The sequence below is a fragment of the Gordionus sp. m RMFG-2023 genome, chromosome 4 (genome assembly GCF_954871325.1).
Source record: "Gordionus sp. m RMFG-2023 chromosome 4, tfGorSpeb1-WG-v2, whole genome shotgun sequence".
Lineage (NCBI taxonomy): Eukaryota > Metazoa > Nematomorpha > Gordioida > Chordodea > Parachordodidae > Gordionus > Gordionus sp. m RMFG-2023.
Genome location: NC_088778.1, coordinates 21,427,504 through 21,453,202, shown reverse-complemented (window position 1 = coordinate 21,453,202; position 25,699 = coordinate 21,427,504). Strand labels below are relative to the sequence as shown.

Below are 25,699 nucleotides of genomic sequence, written 5' to 3'. Positions count from 1 at the left end.
TTATTAATATATTTATTTGATTGAAGTTATTAATTGTGGGTTGAATTTAGAGAAATCATGCATATATTGATTTTTTATTCAACAATTATCCAATCATCATATCAAAATATAGGATAACATTCTAATTTGAATAAAAACAGATATATTGTCATGAAATTTATAAAGAAAGATATTGAAATTATTCAGCAATTATAAATTGTAGGTTTTGTTAGAATTATTAATGATGTTATTTGATATATGGTGATTGATTATTGTTAAATAATAAATCAATATATGCACGATTCTTCAAATTTAATTCATAAAATGATATTTTAATTTGAAAAATATATTACTAACCAAGGTGAATCAAATTTACGTGTTAATTATAATCATCCACATTAGAGATGGCCACCGCTGATTTCAATTTGGCCCCACTTCAAATAACCAACACTTAAAAACAACTTTTATAATATAATCTATAAAATCGAATTTTTAACGATTATTTTTTTTATTTATGATTTTACAAACAACTAATATCGAACAAGTTTGAACAAAAGTAGCTATCGAGCTTTAAAGAACACTTTTGGTGTGTTCTAGAATGCCTCTTATGGCATAAAGCAATTGAGTAATTATATCGTTGAATTGCTTATTTTTGACAAAAATTTTAGCAAAGCGGATTATCATTTTAATTTTTACTACATTCCCAATTAATGTTATTTTTATAGCTGGTAAAAGAATAAATCATGCCAATATTAATATAGTCTTTAGAAGCAACTCTCTTATCATTTTTCCTAAAATATTTTTAAATGGAATTAATTTCCATTTTATTTTTACTACACTACAAATTGTTTCCGAAAATAAATAATAAAAAAAATTAAGCCAATTATTAATATAATTTTTATCCACAAAAAAATAAACATTGGGAAACCAAATATAAAACTATTTTTTTAAAAAAAATAATAAAAAAGAAACAATAATTAGTTTTTAATGAAATGTTTTGTTTGATAATTTAAAAATATCCTATATCTGTTAAAATTTTTATATGAATAAATTGATTATTGAAGAAAAGCTCCCAACGCTAACTTTAGAAAATTTGTAAAATAATCAAAACCTTTAATTAAATTTGGCCATAACTAGAGGTCTGCAATGTGTTGGATTTTATCCAGGGGATAAAGTGGGCGGGCGGGTAGGCGGAAATATTTTAAACATTGGGCGGGTAAGTGGGCGATAGGTAAATTTTAAAGATGGTAAAATGAATAGAACAGACTAGTTATTAATAATTATTTTTTTTATTTCATTATATTACATATTATATAATTTTAAGTAAAAATATATATTAAAAAAAATGAATAAAGAGCTAAAGCAACCATTAAATATTTTTTTTAAATAAATGAAAGAGGAGGGGAGGGGTGGATTTAAAAAAAATAAAGGACGGGTGGTGGAGTTGTTAAAAAACCGATTCGGGTCGATTTTAAAGAATGGTTCAATTAAGATGAAACCAAAAGAATATTATGTAAGCCTGGAGATTTTTCTCATAGATGGCAGAAAAGTTTAGACTATTCGCCAAATGACGAACATAAATCTTAATCGGCCCGTTTTAAAAATTGTTCCAAATCGTGCTTTTTGACAAAACTAGCTGGCGGGTAAAACCCTTCCATGCCGACTTCTAACTCCAACAACTTCAAATGCAAGGTATAGATTTTTATCTATAGAAAATAAAAACTCATAGAAATAGAATGAGTCATTGTGTCTGAAAACAAAATATTTTAAAAGAATTAAATATAACAATAACTTTTATAATTAGAAGCCATTTAACTAAAAAAAACAAAGATATATTCTTCTAATTCATGCAATAATACATTGTAAGGTGTTACAGACATTTGAAAAAACTGATTGCTTCTCTAGTAATAAAGATTTGATATTATTAAACTATACTATATTATATTATATTTGTATTGTTCAAATATGTGATCTTTGCATTTTTTTATATTAGTTAAGTCATTATTATGCATTATTCAATATTATTCTGATTTAAAAATAAAGCATAAATAAATTATAATTTGACTAATCAGACCAATGACATCAGACACATAAATATTTTATTTTCCTATTTCAAAATGACAGATAGGTGTCAGAAAACGTTACATAAACTTAAATTCTTATAGATAGTAAATTTATTATTTTTGATATGATATGAATACAAGTTTAGCAGATAAGTTAAATAGTCAAGATAAATTAATTAAAAATTACGAATTGAAAATTAAAAGTAAGTTATGAAATTTAATTTCACAATATATATGATATTTTATAGATTTGATTGAAGCTTATAAAAAATTGAATGAGGAAAAGGATATGCTAAATAAATCAATTGAAATATTTAATCCAGATACATTAATGTTATATATTAATGGAGGCATTAAAGATTCTAATATAAATAAAGAAAATATTAAAATAAAGATCTTAGATTTATATAAGGTTGTATCAACATTATCCACTGATAAATCAAAATTAGAGTTATCATTAATTGAAAATAAGAAGAAATTTTTGGTAAAATATTAAATAAAAAATTATATTATCTATTAAAAATTAGTTGAAAAACTTGCCCAATTATGAAAATGAAATCTGTGATATGAAAAATAAATTACAAAATATTTTAAAGCAAAATAATGTTTTAAATCAAAAACTATTTTCAGCAGAGGCAATGATAATTGAAAAAATATTTGAGCATGATAATTTTATGTCACTTATTAACAAAGATTTTGAAGAAAGAAATATATCTCTTAAACAAGATTTATTGGTTTTCTTTTTTATAAATATATTTATTTTATCATAAATGCATTAATTTGTACATCATTTTATACCTGGGATCTTCCGTGCCAAATCTATCAAAAAAACCTGATTTTCTTGGGATTTTAGTGAAAATTTATATATATATTAAGGTAAACTTTACTAAGATAATGTTCATATTTTAATATTCTATCTTATTTTTTTTGAGATATCAAAGGTCAAAATGAAAAATGCTATTTTTATGCTTATTGATATTTTTATTCAATTAAACCTTTACTAAAATCTAACTAATATTGAATAATATTTTTATTATCAATGTATACATTCTATTTAAAAATATTATTAGATGAGCCTAATTACGATAAACTTCAAACTAAACTCATTTATTATTGCAATAAAAGTGAACTTGACATAGATTCAAAAGAAAAATTATCCATTGATAAAATGATAGTCCCTTTCAAAGGGCAATGTGAATTTAAACAATATATTCACTCAAAATTACATAAATGGGGAATTAAAATTTTTGCTTTATGTGGATCATCTAGAATGCTATATGATTTCGAGATATATTTAGGAAAATTCACAAATATAAAAAACTTTGATGGGAATTAGTGGGAATATCGTTTTTCGACTATTTGAAAATGTTTTGCCACATAAATATTATAAAATTTATATGGATAACTTTTTTTCTTTATATAATTTAGCAGTTGCTTTCAAATATAATGACTTTATGTCAGGGTAATTCCATACCGAATCGATAACTTTTTGGCCCAATCTTTTTAATTTCTATAAAATTTTGTATACTGAGAGAATATCATTTGAAAGCCTCGAATCCAAAATTTTAGCCTCCTAGTACTCATAGTTCCAGAGATATCAATGGTCAAAAGTGCCAAAAATGACCTTTTTTCGAAAAATACGATTTTTTGAAACTGAGATAAATTAAAAAATAATGATTTTAAAAATATAAGTTATATGTCATTTTGTAACTCTATTAATTCCCTTTTATTAAATATTAAGGATTTTTTTGAAATAACATTGTTGCGGTTTTTATTTCTGTTATAAATTTTAAACATAAAAATTCGAGGTGTTTCGCTTTCCAAATTTTTTTAAATTTAATATTTTCTTATTCTCTAACCTTATATCTATTCATAAAAAAATTTAAACTTGGGACTGCCATTTTTAGTTATTACGATTTAAAAAATCAAAAAATAAATATTTTTTTCAAAAATAGATGGCGCTCCTTTATAAAATAACGTGTTTTGTTATAATTATTATTTTTAAAACTTTTTTTCACTTTTAAACATAAATAATAAGATTTTCCAGAATTAATATCATGAAATGAGATTATTTAGCTGCGGTTATAATCATTTTTTTTTATAAAAAATTTCGAAAAATTATTTTATAAATTTTAAAGATATAATAGATAAATTAAAATTCATGAAAGATATTACCTATTTTTGGTTTTTCATTAAATTTATTTTTTTTTACGCCATAAAAATTTCGTTTTGCGAAATTATATGTACGCCCAGTAGCCGTTGATGGGCTAACTATTGTTAAAATATTATTTTTTGGTATGAAAAGGATATTTTGTGCAGCTGGATAAACAAAAGAATTTGCTGGTCCTTTAGGGTGAAGAAATTTAATTTTCACTTCATCTCTAATTACATTCACTTCTTGTACAAATCCTAACCACCAATCGTTTTCATATACAAATGTTACATATCCTCTAATCTCATCGATTATCAGATCCTCAATCAAATATCTTCACGTGGTTATATTGGCATTCGTTGCAGTCACCAAAATAACAGGTGGGTAACGGGGGATTGCAAATCATTCTGCCTATAACATCTCTATAAGTTGTTAATGTATCCTCAACATTTTTAGTCAATGTTGCTAATTCACAGCTTAAAATCATGAGTTTAATATTCTGATGTATGATAAACGCATACACTATGTGTTCCGCTAGCCCCTGCTAAAATACAATTTTTTGGTCTTAAGCTAGAAAATTTCGAAAATCCAATTGTTAAGTTTGAATTACTCGCCTTAAAATGATTATATAATTCTTTCAAATTATTAATAACTAACCTTTTTTGACGTTTACTCGTTCCCCCTTTTCATTGATAGATATGCAATCTTTTTTTCCTGGTAATACCTACTAACTTTATCAATGCAAAAAAAATTTTTAAACAATATCAACTGTTTTTTGATTGAGATATTTTGCAGGCTTTCAATTTGGAGTTGAAAGATTCCCCTTTTCTTCTAAAATGATTTTGGAATTATATGCCATATGATATGTAGCGTCGAATGTCGTTTTTATTTTATTTGCGCTCCAATTAGGAGGCAGAATGGTCAGCAATTGATATTTTTTATTTTTAGATAAATTAGGATATATTGTAATTTCATGTTATTGAGTTTATCATTATTATCTTTCGTATCCGAATCTGGATTGTTAATTATTATATCTGTAATCGCTTTTGTTATTTTTGCTGCCTTTTTTTGGATAATTTTTTTCGGTTAGTTTTTTTTCTTAATATGAGATATTCCTATTTCATTTAAAGTTATATTGATTTTATCTATTGATGTTGATGCTGTTATTTACATATTCACTATCAGAATTTATATTTTCGATATTTTTTTGTGATAACCTTTTACGGCAGTTATCACAAATATAATGTTCCGTCTCAATGTTTGGATATTGTGTCATCCACGTCATGACTTTGCGCAGGTTCTTTTTATAATTAAAGTGTTTAGATTCTTTAAAAGGATTCACGCATTTATACATTATAAATAATTTTAGCTTTTATCTTTCAACAATTAATTATTATATTTCCTTGTATGCGATATCGGAATTTTAACTATCTTTTTAGGTAATTTAATCATTTATTATAAAAACTAATTTTTTCAAGTTATCAATATAGCAATAATAATAAGTAGTGATCTGCATCGAGCCTAATTTTTCAAGCCCGGCCGAATTTATTTAAATATAGGAATAAATTTTTATAATTACTCAAAATAAAAGACATATGTTATATGTCGTTTAGTTTCAATAAATAAAATCAAATATTTTTATTTTACATAAAAAATTCAATATAAAATTGATAAATTTTTATATATTTAAAAAAGTTTCCAAGGTCCGACCCGACCCGGCCCGAATTTTTTTTCAAAATATTAGCCCGGCCCGAACCCGATTATTTTGAATAGAATTAGGCCCAAAGCCCGCCCGGGCCGGGCCTAACTTTGCAAATCTCTAATAATAAGTAAGCCTATTAAACGATCTATATAATATTTTTTGTAATGCTGGAAAATCTTATTATTTATGTTTAAAAGTGAAAAAAAGTATAAAAAAAATAATATTTATAACAAAATACGTTATTTTATAAAGGAGCGCCATCTATTTTTGAAAAAAATATTTATTTTTTGATTTTTTAAATCGTAATAACTAAAAAACCCATGGCTGCCCCAAGTTTAAATTTTTTTATGAATAGATATAAGGTTAGAAAATTAGAAAATATTAAATTCAAAAAAATTTGGAAAGCGAAACTCCTGGAATTTTTATGTTTAAAATTTATAACGTAAATAAAAACCGCAACAATATTATTACAAAAAAATCTTTAATATTTAATAAAAGGCCTTTAATAGAGTTACCAAATGACATTGACTTATATTTTTAAAATCATTATTTTTTAACTTATCTCAATTTTAAAAAATCGTATTTTTTGAAAAAGGTTATTTTTGGCACTTTTGACCATTGATATCTCTGGAACTATGAGTACTAGGAAGCTAAAATTATGGATTCGATGATTTCAAATGATGTTCTCTCAGCATACAAAATTTTTATCGAAATTAAAAAGGTCTGGCCGAAATGTTATCGATTTGGTATGGAATTACCCGTCAGGGACCCTTAGATCTAATCGATTATTAGCATGCCATCTGATTGATGACAAAATCCTAAAGAAAAAAGGAAGAGTGTCTTTTGATTATAAGGTGGATTTTTATAAATTATAATTTGCATATAGTTTGATAAATCAGTTATCACCATATCATCATTTATGGGTATAAATCCCATATCACAAACAAGAAGATGATCTGTACCTGATAAATCTTTTCTCAATGTCGGAATTCCGGCTATAAGACTATATTGGTGGTATGGAGGGAGGTGGATCTCCAGGATATGTTGAATGAACTCTACAGAACTGACATAAAATGGAAGTGATTTTTATATGCGAGTTTTCTTTCATTTATTAGATTCCTGTGTAGTGAATTTATGGTTGCTCTATAGACGCCACATGAAACAGAAAAATAGTAAACCAGTATCTCTTTTAGTTTTTAAGGTCAGATAGCTAAAGGATTGATGATGGTTTGAGGAAAATGATAAAAAAGAAGGTTGACCTACTTTGAAGATTAAAAAAGAAGGAAATTGAATAGTTTTCATCCAATCACAGATATTAGATTTGATAAAACAGCGCATTAGCCATCGGCTGTTAGCAGACTAAATGCAAGAACTGCACCAATGGTTATTCCAGACTCGAATATATAAAATGTAAAATATCTCTGTTTAAATAAAAATCACAATTGTTTTATTTCTTATCATTCAAAATAAATTGTATATTTTTTACATATGAATATCACAATGATGACAAATGCCAACATTTCATAATTCTATATATATATACACTTTTTTAAATAAAAACCGTTAAAAATTGTTTAACTCTGTTTTAGAAAAAAAAATTTTGTTAATGAGAAATATGTAGTGTGTGTAAAGATTAAGGCTCTTATATCTCTAAGCTATAGCTATGGCTTGTTAAAATTTGATTTGACAACAAATCAGGCATGGTCCATTAAAATTTTACCAAAAGTCCAATCCATTATTTTCTGCCCATTACATTTTTAATGCTTACTTCTTATTTTTTCCCAATGTCAATTAAGGCTCTTATATCTCTACTCTATAGCTGGTTCTATAACAATCTTTTGTACCAAAAAATCAAAATATTAATGCCCAGGTTGGCCCATAGAATTTTACGAAATGTCCAATTTGGCTATGATTTTCTATAAAATAGGGAATATATTTTTTTATTTATAAATTTAATTTAGTTAATAAGTTCTTAAAATGAAAAGAAAAGATCGCTGTTGTGCAAAAATATTTATCAAATTTATAATCAGAGATTTGAAAATCCCAGCTTGATTTTTATTGTATTAATTGTCGCCTGGCCCATTAATTTTTTATATAAAAATTTGCATACATACATAGTCCGTATTTATTTATCAGCCTATCCTGTTATATTTTTAAATTTGGGCCACACCACAAAAATACATAATTAAAATATTTAAAAAAAACACTTTATTTTGACATCAGAATCATTATTTATAATTCTATAGATATAAATAAAAATAATTTAATTATAAGCGTAAAAATAGGTCATTTTTCTACTTTAATCCTTGATAACGTCAAAAATATAGAGCTAGGATGAGAAAATTTAAAAATTTGTGCAACATTTCTATCAGATCCCAAGGTATTGGGATAATTGTGAATTATAATTTTAAAAATATTTTATTAAAATTAATTTTATATTGAAATTTTAAACGTATATATATAGCTTTATTAATTATATGTCTTATCCGAATCTAATTAATATTGAAAAATGTCACTATGAAATTGCAAAAGGCCGGTATGTTTGAAAAATGAAACAAAATGACCAAAAAAGTTCTAAATAAAAAAATTTTCTTAACCAAATATATAATAAATGGGGTATTAATAGTATTTTATATTGCTTGTCTTGAACGCCATCTAAAATGGCGGAATGGGGCATTTAGTAAAATATTAGGCTTTGACATTGATTATAAATAGGAATGTACCGATATTTTTTATCGAATCGGGTCTATATTCACCTTTTTATAAATATCGGGTATTGGCCGATATTATAAAAAAATTCCTATCCGATAAAATGGCGTCTTAATTTTTAAAATAGTAATATCAAATTTCTATATTTGCTTATTATTTATTATATAAAAAGATATATGTTATTATATCGTAATTTATTAATAAAAATATTTTATGTATTTGTAATTTATAATCTAAAAAATATTTTCTTGCTAAGTTTTGTGGGGCAAAGTTAAATCGAAAATAAGTTATCAAAACTCATCTAGCAAGAATGTATTTTTTAGATTATAAATTACAAACAAAATGAATAAAAATTTGTTTAAAAGATTTTTTATTGTACACATAAATTAAAATTACAAAATATACACTTCATTAACATATTTAAAAAAATAATGGAGAATTTTAGAATAACCCCTTATCTATATAAATATAAATATAAATTTCTGAATAACATCTCATAAGATAGGAAAATTTCTGATTCAACCATCATCATATATAAGTGAAATTCATTATTCACCCATCATTGAATAAGAAAATTCTGATTATCAGCTAGTTAATTTTTAATAATGAGTCTTCAAGGATCCCTAAAATATATGTAAACATAAGGCATGGTCATAAAATGCATAATTTTTTTTGTTATTTATGCCAAAATAATCATGGATTAATATTTCCTCCATATATACACTTCACCTTTCTTTATTTCCTTGTGTTCGACAATTTCTTGAAATGTTTGAAGCATTAAAATCCTTATTTCCTTCTATTAACAATTCAGCACTTATAAATTTTGTGCAATGATTTAAATAAAGCATATCTGTGGTTTGCTCATTCCTTTAGTTCAAATAAGTCAGATGAGAATTAAAATATTATTGAAATTAGAGACCTTCATGCACCTTAATTTATTCATCAGGCCCAGTCCATGTTTGATAAGAAAACCCAAGACCATCCTAGGTTTCAAAAATTTTGCTTATGCCCATATCCAAAAATTTAATTTATTGTTTTAAATGAAAATAAACAATATTTCAGTGTATTTAGGCCATCAATTTGTTTTCATTACTGAAATTTATCTATATTAGAAGAAAAAAAAATACAATATATTTTTAAGTTAGTAACAGTTTAATAAGCTAAATTTAAATAAAAAATTTTTAGACCCAAAAAGCTATTAAATTTTTATATCAAAATCCCAGGCCTGACCCAAGTGCGTTAGAAAATATATTATACCTGGCAGCCCATGGGTCGCAAGCCACCCCATGAAGATTTCTGATGATTTTAAATCATTAAAATATTTGTTAGCAGTAAGAAAAAATTTTAAAAAAATCCATTAAAAGTAAAAGCAATATTTGAAACAAATGTTTAAAATGGACAAAAAAAATTAAATAGGTGCAATGAAGATAATTTATTAAATGTATAAAGACCTAGCATTTTATATTTTGCTCTTTAGTCCGAACTCTAAATTGGAATGTTTCCAATAGAAATTAAAAATATTCACAAGTAGTCAGATTTAGAGTGTATAGATTTTAAAAAAATAAAAATGTTTCTTTAAATGAGTCAAAGTTGTTCAACCAATTTTGCAACTTTAAATTGTTATAAAATCTGATGTGTTAAATATGCATTGCATAATATGCTCTTCACCAAAAATTGGTCTGATTTTTCTTATATTCCAATCCTTAAACAATATAGTGAACTGCTATTATAGCAAGCTTCATTCTATATCAGCTCATAATGCCAAAGTTAAAAGAATCTTTTCTTTAATCAATAGTCAAATGGGTGGAATAAATTAGGCAGAATGAATTCTACAAAAGCCAAATATATTATGGAAAATATAGAATTAAAAAAATATGATTTGCGAGATATGTGAATTTAACTAATAAAGAAATAATTTGATTTATCAATTTGAACAAATTTTTTACATTTAAACGCAATCGTTTTTGTCCTTCTCACTTATAATTTCGTATAAAATCTTAAATTTCTTTGAAACCAATTTTAAAAGACTTAATAAGTCCAAAACCTAAATCTGCTTCCATGATAACAATTCCATTGATTTACCGAGTTGCAAATTACACACTTATGATATTTCATAAAAGTGATAATTCATAAAGCATGGATTTTAATTTAACAACTCACAGAATTATAAACATTTAGCTGGTATAAATTATGCATAAAAATTACATTATTAAAAGATATATAATTGTATAAAATTTAAATTTTTACAAGATTGTGGGATTGGATCCTTCCTTAAAAGCTTTTATTAATGGAAGACAATATTTCTTAATTTGATAAATTTCCATTTATTGATAAATTATCTAAATCTGAGGCATCCTGACCTTGAGTATACAATGTGAAATATTTATTAAAATAAAAACATCTATAACATAATTTCCAATATCTAATGTCTTCTGGTGAGGTATCATATGGGTATTATATAAAATTTCCATTAAAAATAAAATATATAATCTAGCATCACATGATATAAATTACTATTGGCTTAACATTTGTATGATGATTTTTATTGAACAAATATATTTTAAAAGAATACTATTGGCTAAATTTGATTGACGTTTTTTGAAGATTATTATAATAGATGGTAGTTAAATTATAGATGTTATTATATGAGATGAGTAGATGCATGTATGCATTAAAAATTAACGATTAGTATATTACAGAATACAAAATCAGATATGATATCCAATCGGTAATCGGCCGATATAAATTTAATATCGGATCGACCTCCAAAATTAATATCGGTACACCCCTTGTTATAAGTATAATTTTTTTTACTTAGCATGGGAGAAAATGTTGTTTATAGTCAAGTTTATCAGGAAAACGATTTGTTTAAAGACATTTAATCAGCGCCTTTAACAACTAATTCGAAAAATATTTTGTCAAAATGAGTTAAATCTAGTTATTTAATTGCCTTGTGCCTTAGAATGCACTCTATAGTAGAGATCTGCAAAGTTAGGCCCGGCCCGTACCCTGCCCTAGTCCGGCCCGGCCCGAACGGGCCTCGGGCCTAATTCTATTTAAAATAATCGGGGAGGGGCGGGCCGGGCCTAATATTTTTAAAAAAATTTCGGGGCGGGCCGGGCCTAATATTTTTAAAAAAATTTCGGGCCGGGTCGAGTCGGACTATGGAAATTTTACTAAATATATCTAAATTTATCAATTTTATATTGAATTTTTATGTTAAAAATTTATGATTTAAATTATTGAAACTAAACGCTATATAACATATGTCTTTTATTTTAAGTAATTATAAAAACTAATTTCTATATTTAAATAAATTCGGGCCGGGCCGGTAAATTTTTTAAAAATAAATTTCGGGCCGGGCCGACAAAATTTTTTTAAAAAAATTTCGAGCCGGGCCGGGCTTGAAAAATTAGGCCCAATGCTGATCACTACTCTATAGCACCAAAAAAAGATAAAATTTCGCTGACATCGACAACTTTTTGTAAAATCGTTAAACATAATTAAAGATTTTATTATCATTTACTAAAATTAAAGTGAATTCAGTAAATTTTTTAATTTATCTAAGCATGTTTATTTGTTCACCTTTGTTGAATTTACTTGTATAGGTCCTAATTCTGATCATTTAGTCATAATTTCATGAATAGCACTTCATCCCACATTTAGTAGCGTTTTTTAGGACCAATTATAATAGTTAGAAAAATGATCGACTGATAAGCTTTTTCTATCCCTGGTTGAAATTTCGTTCATTAAGTTGAAGCCTCGATCATCTTCTGCATTGCTAATGCAAATTGTATTTGCAGTTTTTTTCAATAGTTTGGGTATGGATGTTTTCTATTTGATTTGATAAATTTTTTAATATAATTTTGAAAATCATTTCAAATTTTAATAGTTTGGATAACTGTTTTCATTTTTCTTCCCCTTTTCTCCGGGGAGATTTTATTTCTTCTATTGGAGAAAATGTTGCGTGGCCAATAACTTTTTTTAGCAATTTATTGCGTAATAAAAGTGAAATTTAATTAAAATTGACGCCATTTTTTAGTAGCTCAATCATTCTTTAACCCTGTTAGATCGTTTCATTAATTCATCAGCTTTTAATAAATTAATCGATCTCGATTTTAAGGTGTAAACTGATCCGATATTTTCATTGTTTTTGTTTATTTTATGACTTATATAATATTTTTTATTTATACATAATTTCATATAAATTAATAGAAGGAACCAAAATTAGATTTATTTATAATGTAAAAAATTATTTTGAAATATAGTAAAAAAAAAATTTATTTTTTATTATATCTGCAACCAAAAAGGAATTAAAACTAACGAGTCATATTCGGTTACTGTAACGGCTAGATTTACCCTATATTTAAAAACGCCAAACTCAAAATTTAGCGAAAAGTAAATTACTCAGACTTGGAGATTTTATTCACAGTCGGGGCTTAGGTAATAATATATTTTGACTAAAATATTGATTTTTTATAACATTGGTTCAAAGACATAAATCGATCTAAATATCGGATCCGTTTTGTAGTATCGTATCGGTGAGAAATTTATGAATCGACACTTGCCTAGTTGCGGATAGGTATAAATCTCAGTAGCAATGGAGGAAATTTATTTAATTCTTATTAGATTGTTGATATATGATGTTTATCAAAAATTTCCTTAAATGTGTTTGATGCAAATAGCAATATTAAAATCACCCAGTACTGAAGTCTCTGATTGAGGCAGTACCAGATTATGGTATTAGAGAATTTCTGTAGAATTTGGTTGATATATTCCAAATTTTTCAAGTATTACTTTGAAAGCAGAATGCAATTAAATTATTTTTAAATATTTTTCATTGAAATTATATTGTTCCAAACAAAATATGAGAGAATTATAGATAGAGTTGGTTGGCTATTGTTTTGTCATATATACTTGTTGAACATCGGATTTTATATATTTTTCAAAATTACATTTTACCAACCTGTTCGAAAACTGATTTGCTTCTAATTAACAACCCCTTTGCCAGGCATTAGAAAAATTTGGCAACTGGTATGAATTGGTTCCAACCCAGCTCTGCATTTAATTTAAAATAAATATGTTGGGACGGAAGTTATTTAAGAGATGATGACATAGCTACATCTAAATCTAATTTGTATGATAAAATACTTTATCTGTCAAAATAATATTAAAAAAATAGAAATTAACACTTGTATCTCGTCGCCGCGGTGATCTGACAGAATACCGCATTTTTAACTAAATATTTAAAATGTATATAGAAGGAATCTTAAATTATCCGGTACATTTATTTTATTTTTGAAATAAATGGGAGGATTTTTATCCATTATTTCATAACCCAGCTTCACTTATATATTTTTAATAAATTATTATCCGCATGAAGTTTTTTAAAAATAAATTATAATATATTTATATTGCAAGGCAAAAGAAAAAAGAATTCAAAAATTGGAGACTGATATTCAACAAATGTCAGAAATTACAGCAAATTTTGAAAACAAAAAATTAAATTACATTGATAAAATTAAAACTTTGGAGGTAAATTAATATTATGATTTTAAGTTTTATTTTGCTTTTTCTAATATAGTCATTAGTCATTATTATGATATATAAATTTTTATATATTACTAAACTTTTTGCCTTAGCCTGATCTTTGGCTGGAGGGAATAGAAAATGACTCTTCATTCGGGTAGGAGAGGAGGGTGGCCTTCGGCCGGCTGACGGATGGGATGGGAATATTAGTGAAATAGTTTTCATATTTTTTTTTATCTAGAGATGTCTTTGACTCTTTTGATTGACATTCTAAGGCTATGCTTCAATAATATAGATTAAAATATGATATGATAATTTTATTCATATAAATTCTTGAGTTATAGAAAGAAAGCAGGATCCGAACCTAAGCCAGTATTAACCTTTGTTATTTACCTAACCTAAAATTTTGTCACCCAAGCCTGGACCGAACCTCTAAAACGGTGAACCGATTCGAACTTTTTGATATACCAACTTTTTAACGATTATTTAAATTAGGGTTGTGCCGATTGGCTTTTTTTTAAAAATATTGGATCTGGCCAATATTTCATAAACTGATTCGATGTGATATTTTTGTTTTTCATTTTAGATTATATATATAATTATATATTTTTTATTTTATACATAATTTAATAATAATAAATTAATAAAGGGAACCAAAATTCAATTTATTTGTAATGTTTAAAAAATATATTTTAAAAGATAGTTAGCTAAAAATTTGGTAGAGCTATTATGCTACCGTTTGAAGAAGAAAATAATATCCAGTGGCACAAATAATTTGGGCCCGATCCGATTATTCGATAAAAAACAAAAAATGAGGCAAAATGTTGGGTTCGAGGACGGGACAAATGGAATCCTTCATAACGATTACATTAGGAAACGTGATCGAATTTTGAGAAATTTCTTGCTTAGATATTATATTTACCTTTAGAAATTTTTTATTTTATAACATAATGCAAAATTGTTTTTAATATAAAATATTAAGTTATAATTTTTTTAATCTTACCACTTTCACTTTGAATTTATATAAAATAACCACATATCACTTATTGATTGTGGCCCGTTTTATATTCAGATAAACATAATTCCAAAAAACTTTAGGATTATACCCAAGGTAATTGTTAATGAAAAGAAAAATAATCGGGATAATCCGTTAAAATCCCGGAAGACAAAAGACAAAAAATAATGATCTTATTTATACGAATAATAGTAATATGATTTAAAGTTCTCAGGTTGAATCCTGAACTATAATTATAAATAAAGATAATTTCCTTAATTTTTTTATAATAATCTATCAATTAAATTTTTCATCTTTTTTGCATTACGAAAGAAGATTGATATTTTTCTTTTATTTTTATAAAAATAATAATCGTATAAAGCTGTGACATTTTTTTGTCATTATCAGCAATAAGAAAAGGATTTGAACATATCTAACGAGTAACATTCAACTGTGTTGTTAAATTTTACCAGATTTTTGAAAACGACTAACTCAAGATTTCAGCCAAAATAAAAATACTCAAGTTTGGAAATTTTGCTCGGAGATGACAGATTGGCTCATAATTTACCTGTTTTTAAAAATCGCCGTTTAGTTATAAATATTCCCCATTTTTAAATAATATGATTAACTTTGGGGGAATAAAATCATTCGTGAAAATTAGTTGGCATTATATAATGTTAGTTAAGATAGATGATGAATAAAAATCAATCAATATTGGATCAGTATTAATCAGATTGGTTTTAAAGTAATATCAGATCGAATAGGTGGGTTTTGGATCGGCACAGCCCTAATTTGTATCAATTTTGATTGATCAGTATCAATAGTTATTTTTAGATATTTTTAAGTTAGCATAAAGAAATATCTTTGACCATCAAATTTATTCTTTTTTTTTATGCACATAATTAACAGAAAAGTATATTCGAAATATTTTAATTGCATATGTATTTCACCTAATTGATATTATTATTTAAGAACCTCTTTATCTGAACCTATGCGGTTCAATTTTCGAATACACCATATAAAGTTTTAGAGCATAAATTGATTTTTTAACTTGGCTCATTTTTATGCATCATTTTTTTTGAATTTTTTTTAAATGAAAAAGACACCTATAAGAGCAAGCCTGCTTAGAACCCTCTAAGCTTAAGCGGGAAAAAGGTAGGCTAGATAATTATGTTGATAAAACTTGCCCTTTTATTGTCTTTATGTAAATCACATTAATTCTAATCTAGGCTGACGATTCATCATTAAGATTCATTTAAAAATGTACATGGGGGAGACCGGGGATGGTTGTGACATTTTTCGTTCAAACCTTAAAATATCAACAGACTAATCTGAATAAGTAAAACATCTTCTGAAGCCCATAAGTATAGGCTATTTGAAATAATTATATATTTTTTAAAGACTATATTTTTTTAAAAAATTGAATTAAAAATTTTTTTTTGTCATAATCATGATAGACTGACTGTGACACACATATATGATAGTTGGGACACTCATGAAACAGAGGTCTAAATTTATTTAAAATCAGTAATCTAGTAAGACTAGCACTAGAGACTATAACACATTTGATTTTATTGATAATATTGTAATTCATAATAACTATATAAAAAGCAAAATTTAGGAAATTTATTTTGGTAAAAATAAAAAATGTTTTTAAACATAAACATAGTGAAATGAGTATTTATTACATTTATTGTACATAAAACAATTATCAAATTTGGCACAACTTTCGTGTGCCCATCCAATACAACCCATGCATTGGTACTAATCTTCCTTTTCATAATTTTTTTTATATTTTTTGTGACATATAATGCAAATATTTTCTTTTATTTTTTAATATTTTTAGTTAATCTAGTCTTCTTTTCATTTCCTATGTTATTAAGAGGTAATATAAGTTTTTTTGAGATTTTGTCTCTACTTTTTTTATTATTTATTTTTGATAATAGGATCTTCTTAAAGGGTGAAGAATTTCAGATTTTTTACTTCTTTTGTTGTCTATATTTCTCATAAGTTTAAGAAGTGGATATATATAATATCAAATAAATTATCTTATTTATATTGATTTATATCATTATAATTTTGAAAAGTTGTGACTCTGACTGAGGCGTAAAAATTATTTTCTAATTTTAAAGTGTTCGAAATATTTAATGGTTCTGGTGTTGATTTTTCTAATGTTGTCTGACTATTGTCTTTAAAAATTATAGGTAAATAATCCATATTTTCAAATATATCAGAATTATAAGGATATATGCCCGTTTCCACAAAAAATTTTATAATGTTTTTGTTAGGGCGAGTGGTAGTATATTTTTTTACTACTTTAGAAATGTCATAAACATTAAATAATTTATTTGAATTACTGCGCATCCAGTAGCCTACGGAGTTAATATAATATTTTTTTAATGGCCCAAAAATGCACCTGTCAAGGGGTTGCATTTTTTGAGTGGTATGTTCACAAAAAGTCATAAATTTTTGAAGGGGCTTTTCAGGTAGTGGTCTCACTTGATCCACGAAATGTTCTAAATAATCCATAAATTCCGTTTCTTGCATTTAACCTGACCCATTTGAACGGCCTATACAACCATTAGGTTCATCTCTTTTAAAATGTTCAAAAACTTTTTTCTTGGGAAAAGGAACATAGGCGGTTTGACATTTCCTGCAGAATGGTTACTAGAGTTCCTCTTTCAGCAGATGTTATAGCTGCAACTTGCTTTTGACCTTTCTGGGCTATTATTTTACTGAAATTTTGTATAGTTATTAATCCACTTTCATCCATATTGTATATTGCTGATGGTGGCAGCTTATATTTATCAAGAATATCTTTGTAGGGGCTAAAAAATAAATCCACACCAGATTTATTAAGCTAGAGGCCCTAGTCAATCTTATAGCTTCTGGAGATCATATAGATAATTGTGAATTTCTTTTCATAAAGCAAGAGAACCAATCATCGCCCGTCATTTTAAAGTCATTCCAATTGGGTGGAATTTTCTTATTATATATTACTGCTACTTGATAAACCAATTCTTTAACCTAATGCATAATAATATACAAATTAAATGATTTATAACAAAAGTTTAAATGGTGAGAAATATAATTATCACTATGAGATCATTGTGATAATGTTCTCAGCATTTAAAATGATATCATTATTCACAATACTATATTAATAATAAAATGTTCATTTCATACTTAAAGTTTATTAATTTGTTTATAAATTCTCATTGTGAAATGTTCTCATCATTTAAATTAATATCATTATTCACAATACTAAATTAATAATAAAATGTTCATTTTATACTTAAAAATTATTAACTTGTTTATAGATTATTATTGTGATGATGAATCCTATGATCATTATTATAATGTTTAAAAATTATTAAACACATCATAGAAAATGCTTAATTTTTAATGACATGTAGGATAACATAAAAAGTTATCAAGCAAACAAAATGATAATCAGAAATTTTATTCAATCGACTGTTATGGCATAATAGTTATTGATAATTTATCAAATAGTATAATGTTTTTAAACATCAGCTACATTATATGTAATGAAATATGAAAAAACTTCAGAATGTTTAGAAAAGAGATCAAATTGATAATGAATATTTTATTATTAATTTAGTATTGTGAATAATGATATTATTTTAAATGGTGAGAAATCCCAGGATAAGAATAAATAAATTTCATTAAGCTTATAAAGGACTGGAATATAATTTTAACTTTAAACATTGCATATAAAATATTAAATTAAAATCTAGTAATTAGCTGATCTGTTTTTTTTGGTAAGTCCATAAAAATTTTAGAGTATTTTAATATGTTCCTCCACTTTAATAAAACATTTATGATTTAAATAGCCCATTGTAGGTAGGGCTGGGAACCAATATTAAAAACCCAATATAAACAAAATATTGTATTGGTATTGGGTCTAAAATATTGGTATTGGTTTAAACAATATTTTCTATTTCTTGTATTGGTATTGGTTTATATTGGTATTGGTTTAAATTCAAATTACTAATTAAAAGAATAGAAATAGTGATTATAAAACTCTTAATTTCTAGTTTTAAATAAACATGGAAAAAAAAATCATGAAGCATTACCATAAAAACAAGGCTAAGAACCAACTCCCAAAATTTTACTAAATCCAAATTCTTTTTTTAAACTAATATATTTTTGAAATCAACAAACCAATCAAATAATAAACGTATATTTTGAAACTTTTTATTTAGCACAAAGAATATAGCAAAATGAATACACTAAAAATGTAACATAATTGTCTATTTATATAAAATATAGTGCAAAAGATTGTAATATAAAGAAAAAAATTTATGTATTTAAGAAGAATCCTTCATGCGCATCCAACTTTTTAAGCACAGGCAAGCTTGGATAGTATGCTCATCTAGTGAACAACGTTGATCTGTTATAAGATACCTTCCTTCTGAAAAAGCCCTTTCAGAGCTAGATGAAGAAGCTGTAATTGCAAGATAATCTCTGGCAATTTTTGATAATATTGGATATCTATTTTTATTTAATTTCCACCAGTCTAATGGATTTGTATCATTATAAATTGTGGCTTCCTCCACATATTTGCTTATTTCTAAGTTATTATTGTTGTGACTAGGTTTAAATATATTGTCAAAAAAGGATAATTTTTTGTTATTTTGTGTTTCATTTGTAGGTTCAGCTGAATTGTAATTATTTGTTTTATAAATATTATATTCATTGGTTAGACATCCAATAAGAGTTTCTATACTATTATGCTTTAATAAGTGACTTGATAGTTTGGGTCAATCATTGTTGAGATAATATATAGGTGTTTATTAAAATTATAGTATTTATTAAGTTTTGTCAAGGCAGCTAATGAAGCTTTCTTTAAAATCACATTAGGATTATTATCATAACTCTCAACGTGCTCAAAAATACTGGAATATAAAGGAATGATTGTTGAAACTGATGGAGTATTAGCACATGAGGCCATCTCTGTAGCAAAATTAAATGGTTCTAAAAATTCTCGGTATATTTCAATATTATTCCAAGCTAAGGCACTAATATAATATTCTTCATTAGTATTTTGTTGATGATTGGTATATATTGTGAGATAAGGTTTAAGCAATATAGCCCTTTCGAGCATTTGGTACGTTGAATTCCAACGTGTTGGTATATCCAAAATAGGGTGAGGAAATTTTAAATTTGGATTTTTTTCAAGATATGTTTTTTCAAGTTTATTAAATTTAGATATAGAAAGTTTAAAAATTTTTTAAAAATTTCTTATTTTTTTTAAAGTTGGATTTAGAGGTTCCAATGCAGCCATGACAGATAAATGGATAATATGGCAAAAACATTTGCACACATTACAAAATTGTCTTTTAGTTTTAAAATTTTTAAAAATGCTAAATTATTACTAGCATTATCTAATGTAATACAAAAAAAATCAATTTCAAATTTTACTTTTAATACAGAATTAAAAATATTATAAATATTAATAGCATTATGTGCTGATTTAAAAGGAATAAAATCTAATAAATGATTAATTAATTTAAAATCATTATCAATATAATGAATGGTTATGCCCATAAAGGGTATTTTATTTGGAGAGGACCAAATGTCCATTGTTAAAGAAAATTTAGAAGTAATTTTAGAAAGTACAGATTTTAAATTGATAAAAGAACTATGATAATGTTTCATAATTTCTTTTTTAAGTGTTTTTCTAGAAATTAATGTTAATGAGGGGTTGCAAAAGCTTATTAAATTTTTAAATGACTTATTTTCAACCATTGAAAAGGCTAAATTATTTTGAATAAAAAAGTCCATAATTAAATTATTTAAATTAGCTTTATTATTTACATTATTAATTAAAAATGATTTTATGGTGTTAATTTTTTTACTGCCATTATTTATTTGTTCACATTTCTTATATAAAGTTGTGGATGGATTTAAGATGTGTCCATAATCCTGAGGTTCCAAAATTGGGAATAGATAATTCTTTTTTACATTTATTACAAATAGCCTTTTTTTGTTATCACAACTAGTATAAAATTCCCAGATTTTTGCTGTATTTCGTCTTTTATTAGATATCGTTGATTCTTCTTGTTCATTATCGCTATTATTATTAGTATCAACATCATTATCTATATTTATTAACTCGATTTGGTTTTCATTCATTATAATATCCTAAATGAATTAATAGATAAAATTGATAGATATCATATAGAAAACTTACTTCCATAATAAAAATAAACTATAATTATAAATAACACCAATATTGATATCACAGGAATATTTGGAAGAAATAACAGATGTAATATGTTTATGAATGAAAGTAAAAAAATATACCACGATATAATTATCCACGATAAAACCAAATAATTTTATGTATTTATCTATTTTAAATTTTTAATATTGGTATTGGTTAAAATTGTATTTAAACATTATTTCAAAACCAATATATTTAGGTAATTGGTATTGGTAATGGTTGTAAAAACAATACCAATATTTAATTATATATTGGTTTATATTGGTATTGGTATTGTAAACCAATATTATATTGGTATTGGTCCCACCCCTAATTGTAGGTATTGTATAATTTTCATTTTCTACTTTTTTGATAAATATCTAGCTTAGGGATGTACCGATATTTTATATCGGATTGGGCGATATTTCACCCATTTTAATATATCGGTTATCGGCAAATATAAAGTTTTCCGATCCGATAAAAAATTGGTGTTTTTAACAAAAATAAAATATTATAAAATTTCAAAAAAACTAAAAAACCATTTATTTTTATAAACAAAATCGTAATCCATTTTATGTTTAATATTTTTAATAGTAATAATTAGTTAAAAACATTCTGCCATATTGTTATTTTTTTTCGCATTCTGTTTATAAAATGTGCAATAATCTCTTCAGAATCTGTTTTTAGTGGAGCTAGTGATATTTACAGTCCCCATCACCGCAGACTGACCTCTGATAAATTGGAAATTTTGGTATTTCTAAAAAGAAATCTTCGATATATTAATTTAAATATTTATTTCAAATTTCATAATATATTTGTTTATTACTTATTATGTAAATAGGTTAATGTTATTATTTATTATATAAATAAGTGATTTTTTAATAAAAATATTTTATAAGATGTTATACAAATAAAAAGTATATTAAAACCATTGGTATCTTTACAGAATACAAAATTAGATAAGATATCGGATCGGTAATCGGCCGATATCAATTTAATATCGGGAATATCCGATCGGATTAACCTCCAAAAAGTGGTATCGGTACACCCCTCTAGCTATATTTGATTTTGGAATACCTTAATCTTACCTGTAAGTAATGATAACTTTCTGATTGAGGTTGTTGGATATATATTTAAAGCATTTTCATAATCTTCTGTACAGAAGATTTTCCTATCCTTTTTATTGTATTCATCATCACTAGTAAATGATAAAATAAGCTAAAATGGCTTGTCCCAACTATACTATGACTGAGCTCACTAACTTTATAAATATCATCCAAAATCATTTCATGTTTATATATTTTGAAAGCTTGTCAGATTAAAAAATAAGGTTGTAGTTTTCCTAAAATCTATTAAGATTTTTAAAGTTCTATTTATAAATATAAACGATAAAGTTTGCAAATATTTTTTATTACTTTTGGTATGCCAAAACACATTTTCTTCTGTAAAAATTAAAACACTAAATATTTTTCAAATCTTTTTAGCAAATCAAGTATGACGTTATATGTTAGGTTCAAATTTCCAGTTTTATAAAATAATAGCTCAAATTATAATTGGAGTGACCTAACGTTCCCTTGTCTTCAATGTACTCCGATTTCCCCTACTCCGCCATTGAAAGGTATAAAATTTATGCGTAAAAGCATTTAGACGAAATCCTTTCAATAGTGCTTATTACAACTGATTTAATAACTATTTATATATAAATTTATAGTCTAGGTTCGCATTAATGCCATTGCTTCACGCACAAATACAAAATTTAACTATGCAATTTTTAAAAATAATAGATATCTCTAATTATCTTATATTTTATATTCTAAATTTTTTATTTTTTACTGCTTTAGAATGAACTGAAGGAATTTAAACAGAATAAAATTATCTCACAATCTACAGGGATGATAGAATCATCAGCCAATAATAAAACTATTCATTTACTCAAGTTTAAAATGATTCATAGGGAAATTTTAAAGAGCAAAGAGCAAGTTAATTATTATATAATTTCTATTATAATTCTCTAAGAAAATTTTATTTGTGAAGGCCTATTATAACCTTAATGGTCACCACCTTCATTCCATTTATTATCCATTTCCATGTATATATAATAAAAATGTTCAATCACATTAATCATTTTAAAATAATTTTCGTTAATATCTTTGCCTCAATTTGATAATACTATTGTTATGAAATCGATTGAAAAAACTTGGGTCAGCCTCGATACGCGAATCCATTTCGGCTAAGAACTCTGCTAAGCCGTTTTGGAGGCAGCTCGAGCGAATCTATTTATTAACACTTTATATGTAATAAAATTTCGTTTTTTTAAAAAAATTTACATTTTTATCCATTATAATAGACAGGGACCATCAAGCAAGATTTGGAATATATTAAAACCTCGATAAATAAATATATAATGGACCAATCCTTATTATCACGTCTGTTAATTTCTAAATTGCCGATACTGAAAAATGTTATATATTTTTTATTTATCAGATAATATTATATCATTTAAAGCTCCCTGAATCGAATCATAATTTTACAGAAAATATCGAAAATAGGTCTGGTCCTTAATCAATAGATCCTTAAATATGTGTATTTTTTTATTTATATAACAAGATAGCCAATCCACAAATATCGTTCGAGAAAGTACCACTTGTGCCAGTAAAATCCTGACATCTCATAAACCTGCTGAATTGGGTTTATCTGATGGAAATGAGAATTATAATAATAAAAACAAACGTTTATTCGATAAAGATATGGCAATTCAAACGATACTAACTGGAGAAAACTGCAAAGATTTTGACAAACACTCAAATAATTGCACAAAGGGTAGAAAATCATCTACTATAGAATCAATTTTCATGGAAGATAATGAAACAAAGCACAAGAGGTTACTTAAAGAGCCCCCAGGAAACTACGATCACTTATATTATTTCCAACACGAATCAAAAAGCAAAGAAAATATGTTAAAATTTCTTAAAAAAAAGTTGGTAGCCGCTGAAGAAAAAAACAGGCTGATGGAGCGAAATTATATTAATGCGGAATACATGTACCAAGAACAATTGAAGTTTTTGAAGCGAGAAATGAGACAAATAGAAACATATCAAAATTTAGAAAATTTAATTAAAAAAGATGCTGTCAAAACTAAATCCCTACAACTTCCCATTTCGCCAATCGAAAATTATGTAACATTTGACTCTACATCTGATATAATATGCGATATCGGTACCTCTTCACCCGTGTTAATTTATTTACGTAATCTTTTCTTAAATTATTTGAAATGTGAAAACAAGGATGTTAAAGCTAAGAAGTCCATGATCAGAGCAATTTGTACGATTTTAAAGTTTAACTCTAGCGAAATATCTCAAATTAAAATTTTGTAAATATTAAATAATTCGTGAGGCATTTATTATAGATGTTATAAAGCCTATATTTTTTCATTATTATAAATATACAATCTACTTATATTTTTGGAATTATATTTATTTATCTCAATTTTATTTTGTTATGATTATAATTGAATAAAGTTTATTTGTTTTAGTCAAACAGACGCATGAGCAGGAATTTTATTTTAAGGTAAAAGAGGGGAGATAATTTTTTTATTAAAAAATATCTAATTTTTTTGATACATAAATTTATCAAAACTAATCATAGGCGTATCTATGATTTTCCTTTATTAGGTGAAGTTTTGGAGGTCTTTAGGTCCACTTATTGTTGATTTTTAGTTTGGCTAGATGTTATATTTATATAAAAACAATTGGTTTTTGGTTAATTCCATGACAAATCGATCAGTGATTAGGACGACGATTTTAAAAATGTATGAAACTTGGTATGAAGGTTAAATAGATTGTATATTTTATACAAATTAAAATTTAATCATCTAGCTTAAATTTATCTCGAGTTATGAACCTTCAAAGTTCGATGAGAGCCTTTTCCTCTTTTAAAGAATATAAAATTACTCAAAATATTTTTTGGTCTAACATAACAAATTATATATCATTTTGTAGCCCTTAAAATTCTCCTTAAGAAAATGCAAAAAATGAGTTTCATCGTTTTAAACGTCCTTTTATAATTGATTTTTGTTCCTTAAATTATAAAAAACTAAATATAATTTAAATTATTATTTTCTCCATAAATATTTTTGCTTATATATTTAAGTATATTGGTAATCAGTGAGTTTTATCTTTTCATATTAGGTCCTTCTCAAATTATTTTTGTTTTACCAGGAAATACAATGACACTGAAGATATTTTTAAAATAATTTTTGCATTATATATCAAGGACCCGCAGACCCTGGCCATTTTTCTATTGACCTCGGAATTATAAATTTATTGAGATCAGGTAGCGAGGG

General features: G+C 25.5%; 1 protein-coding gene across 1 annotated transcript; it reads left to right on the top strand.

Moving 5' to 3' along the window:
• Window positions 1-2,172: 2,172 nt before the first annotated feature.
• LOC135928712 (uncharacterized) lies at window positions 2,173-24,770 on the top strand. The gene is made up of 8 exons (XM_065465168.1): window positions 2,173-2,245; window positions 2,291-2,526; window positions 2,570-2,776; window positions 14,027-14,140; window positions 23,199-23,336; window positions 23,705-23,818; window positions 23,863-23,906; window positions 23,969-24,770. Exons 1-8 carry the CDS (start codon window positions 2,173-2,175, stop codon window positions 24,729-24,731), a joined length of 1,689 nt encoding a protein of 562 aa, XP_065321240.1. The 3' UTR covers window positions 24,732-24,770.
• Window positions 24,771-25,699: the final 929 nt, after the last annotated feature.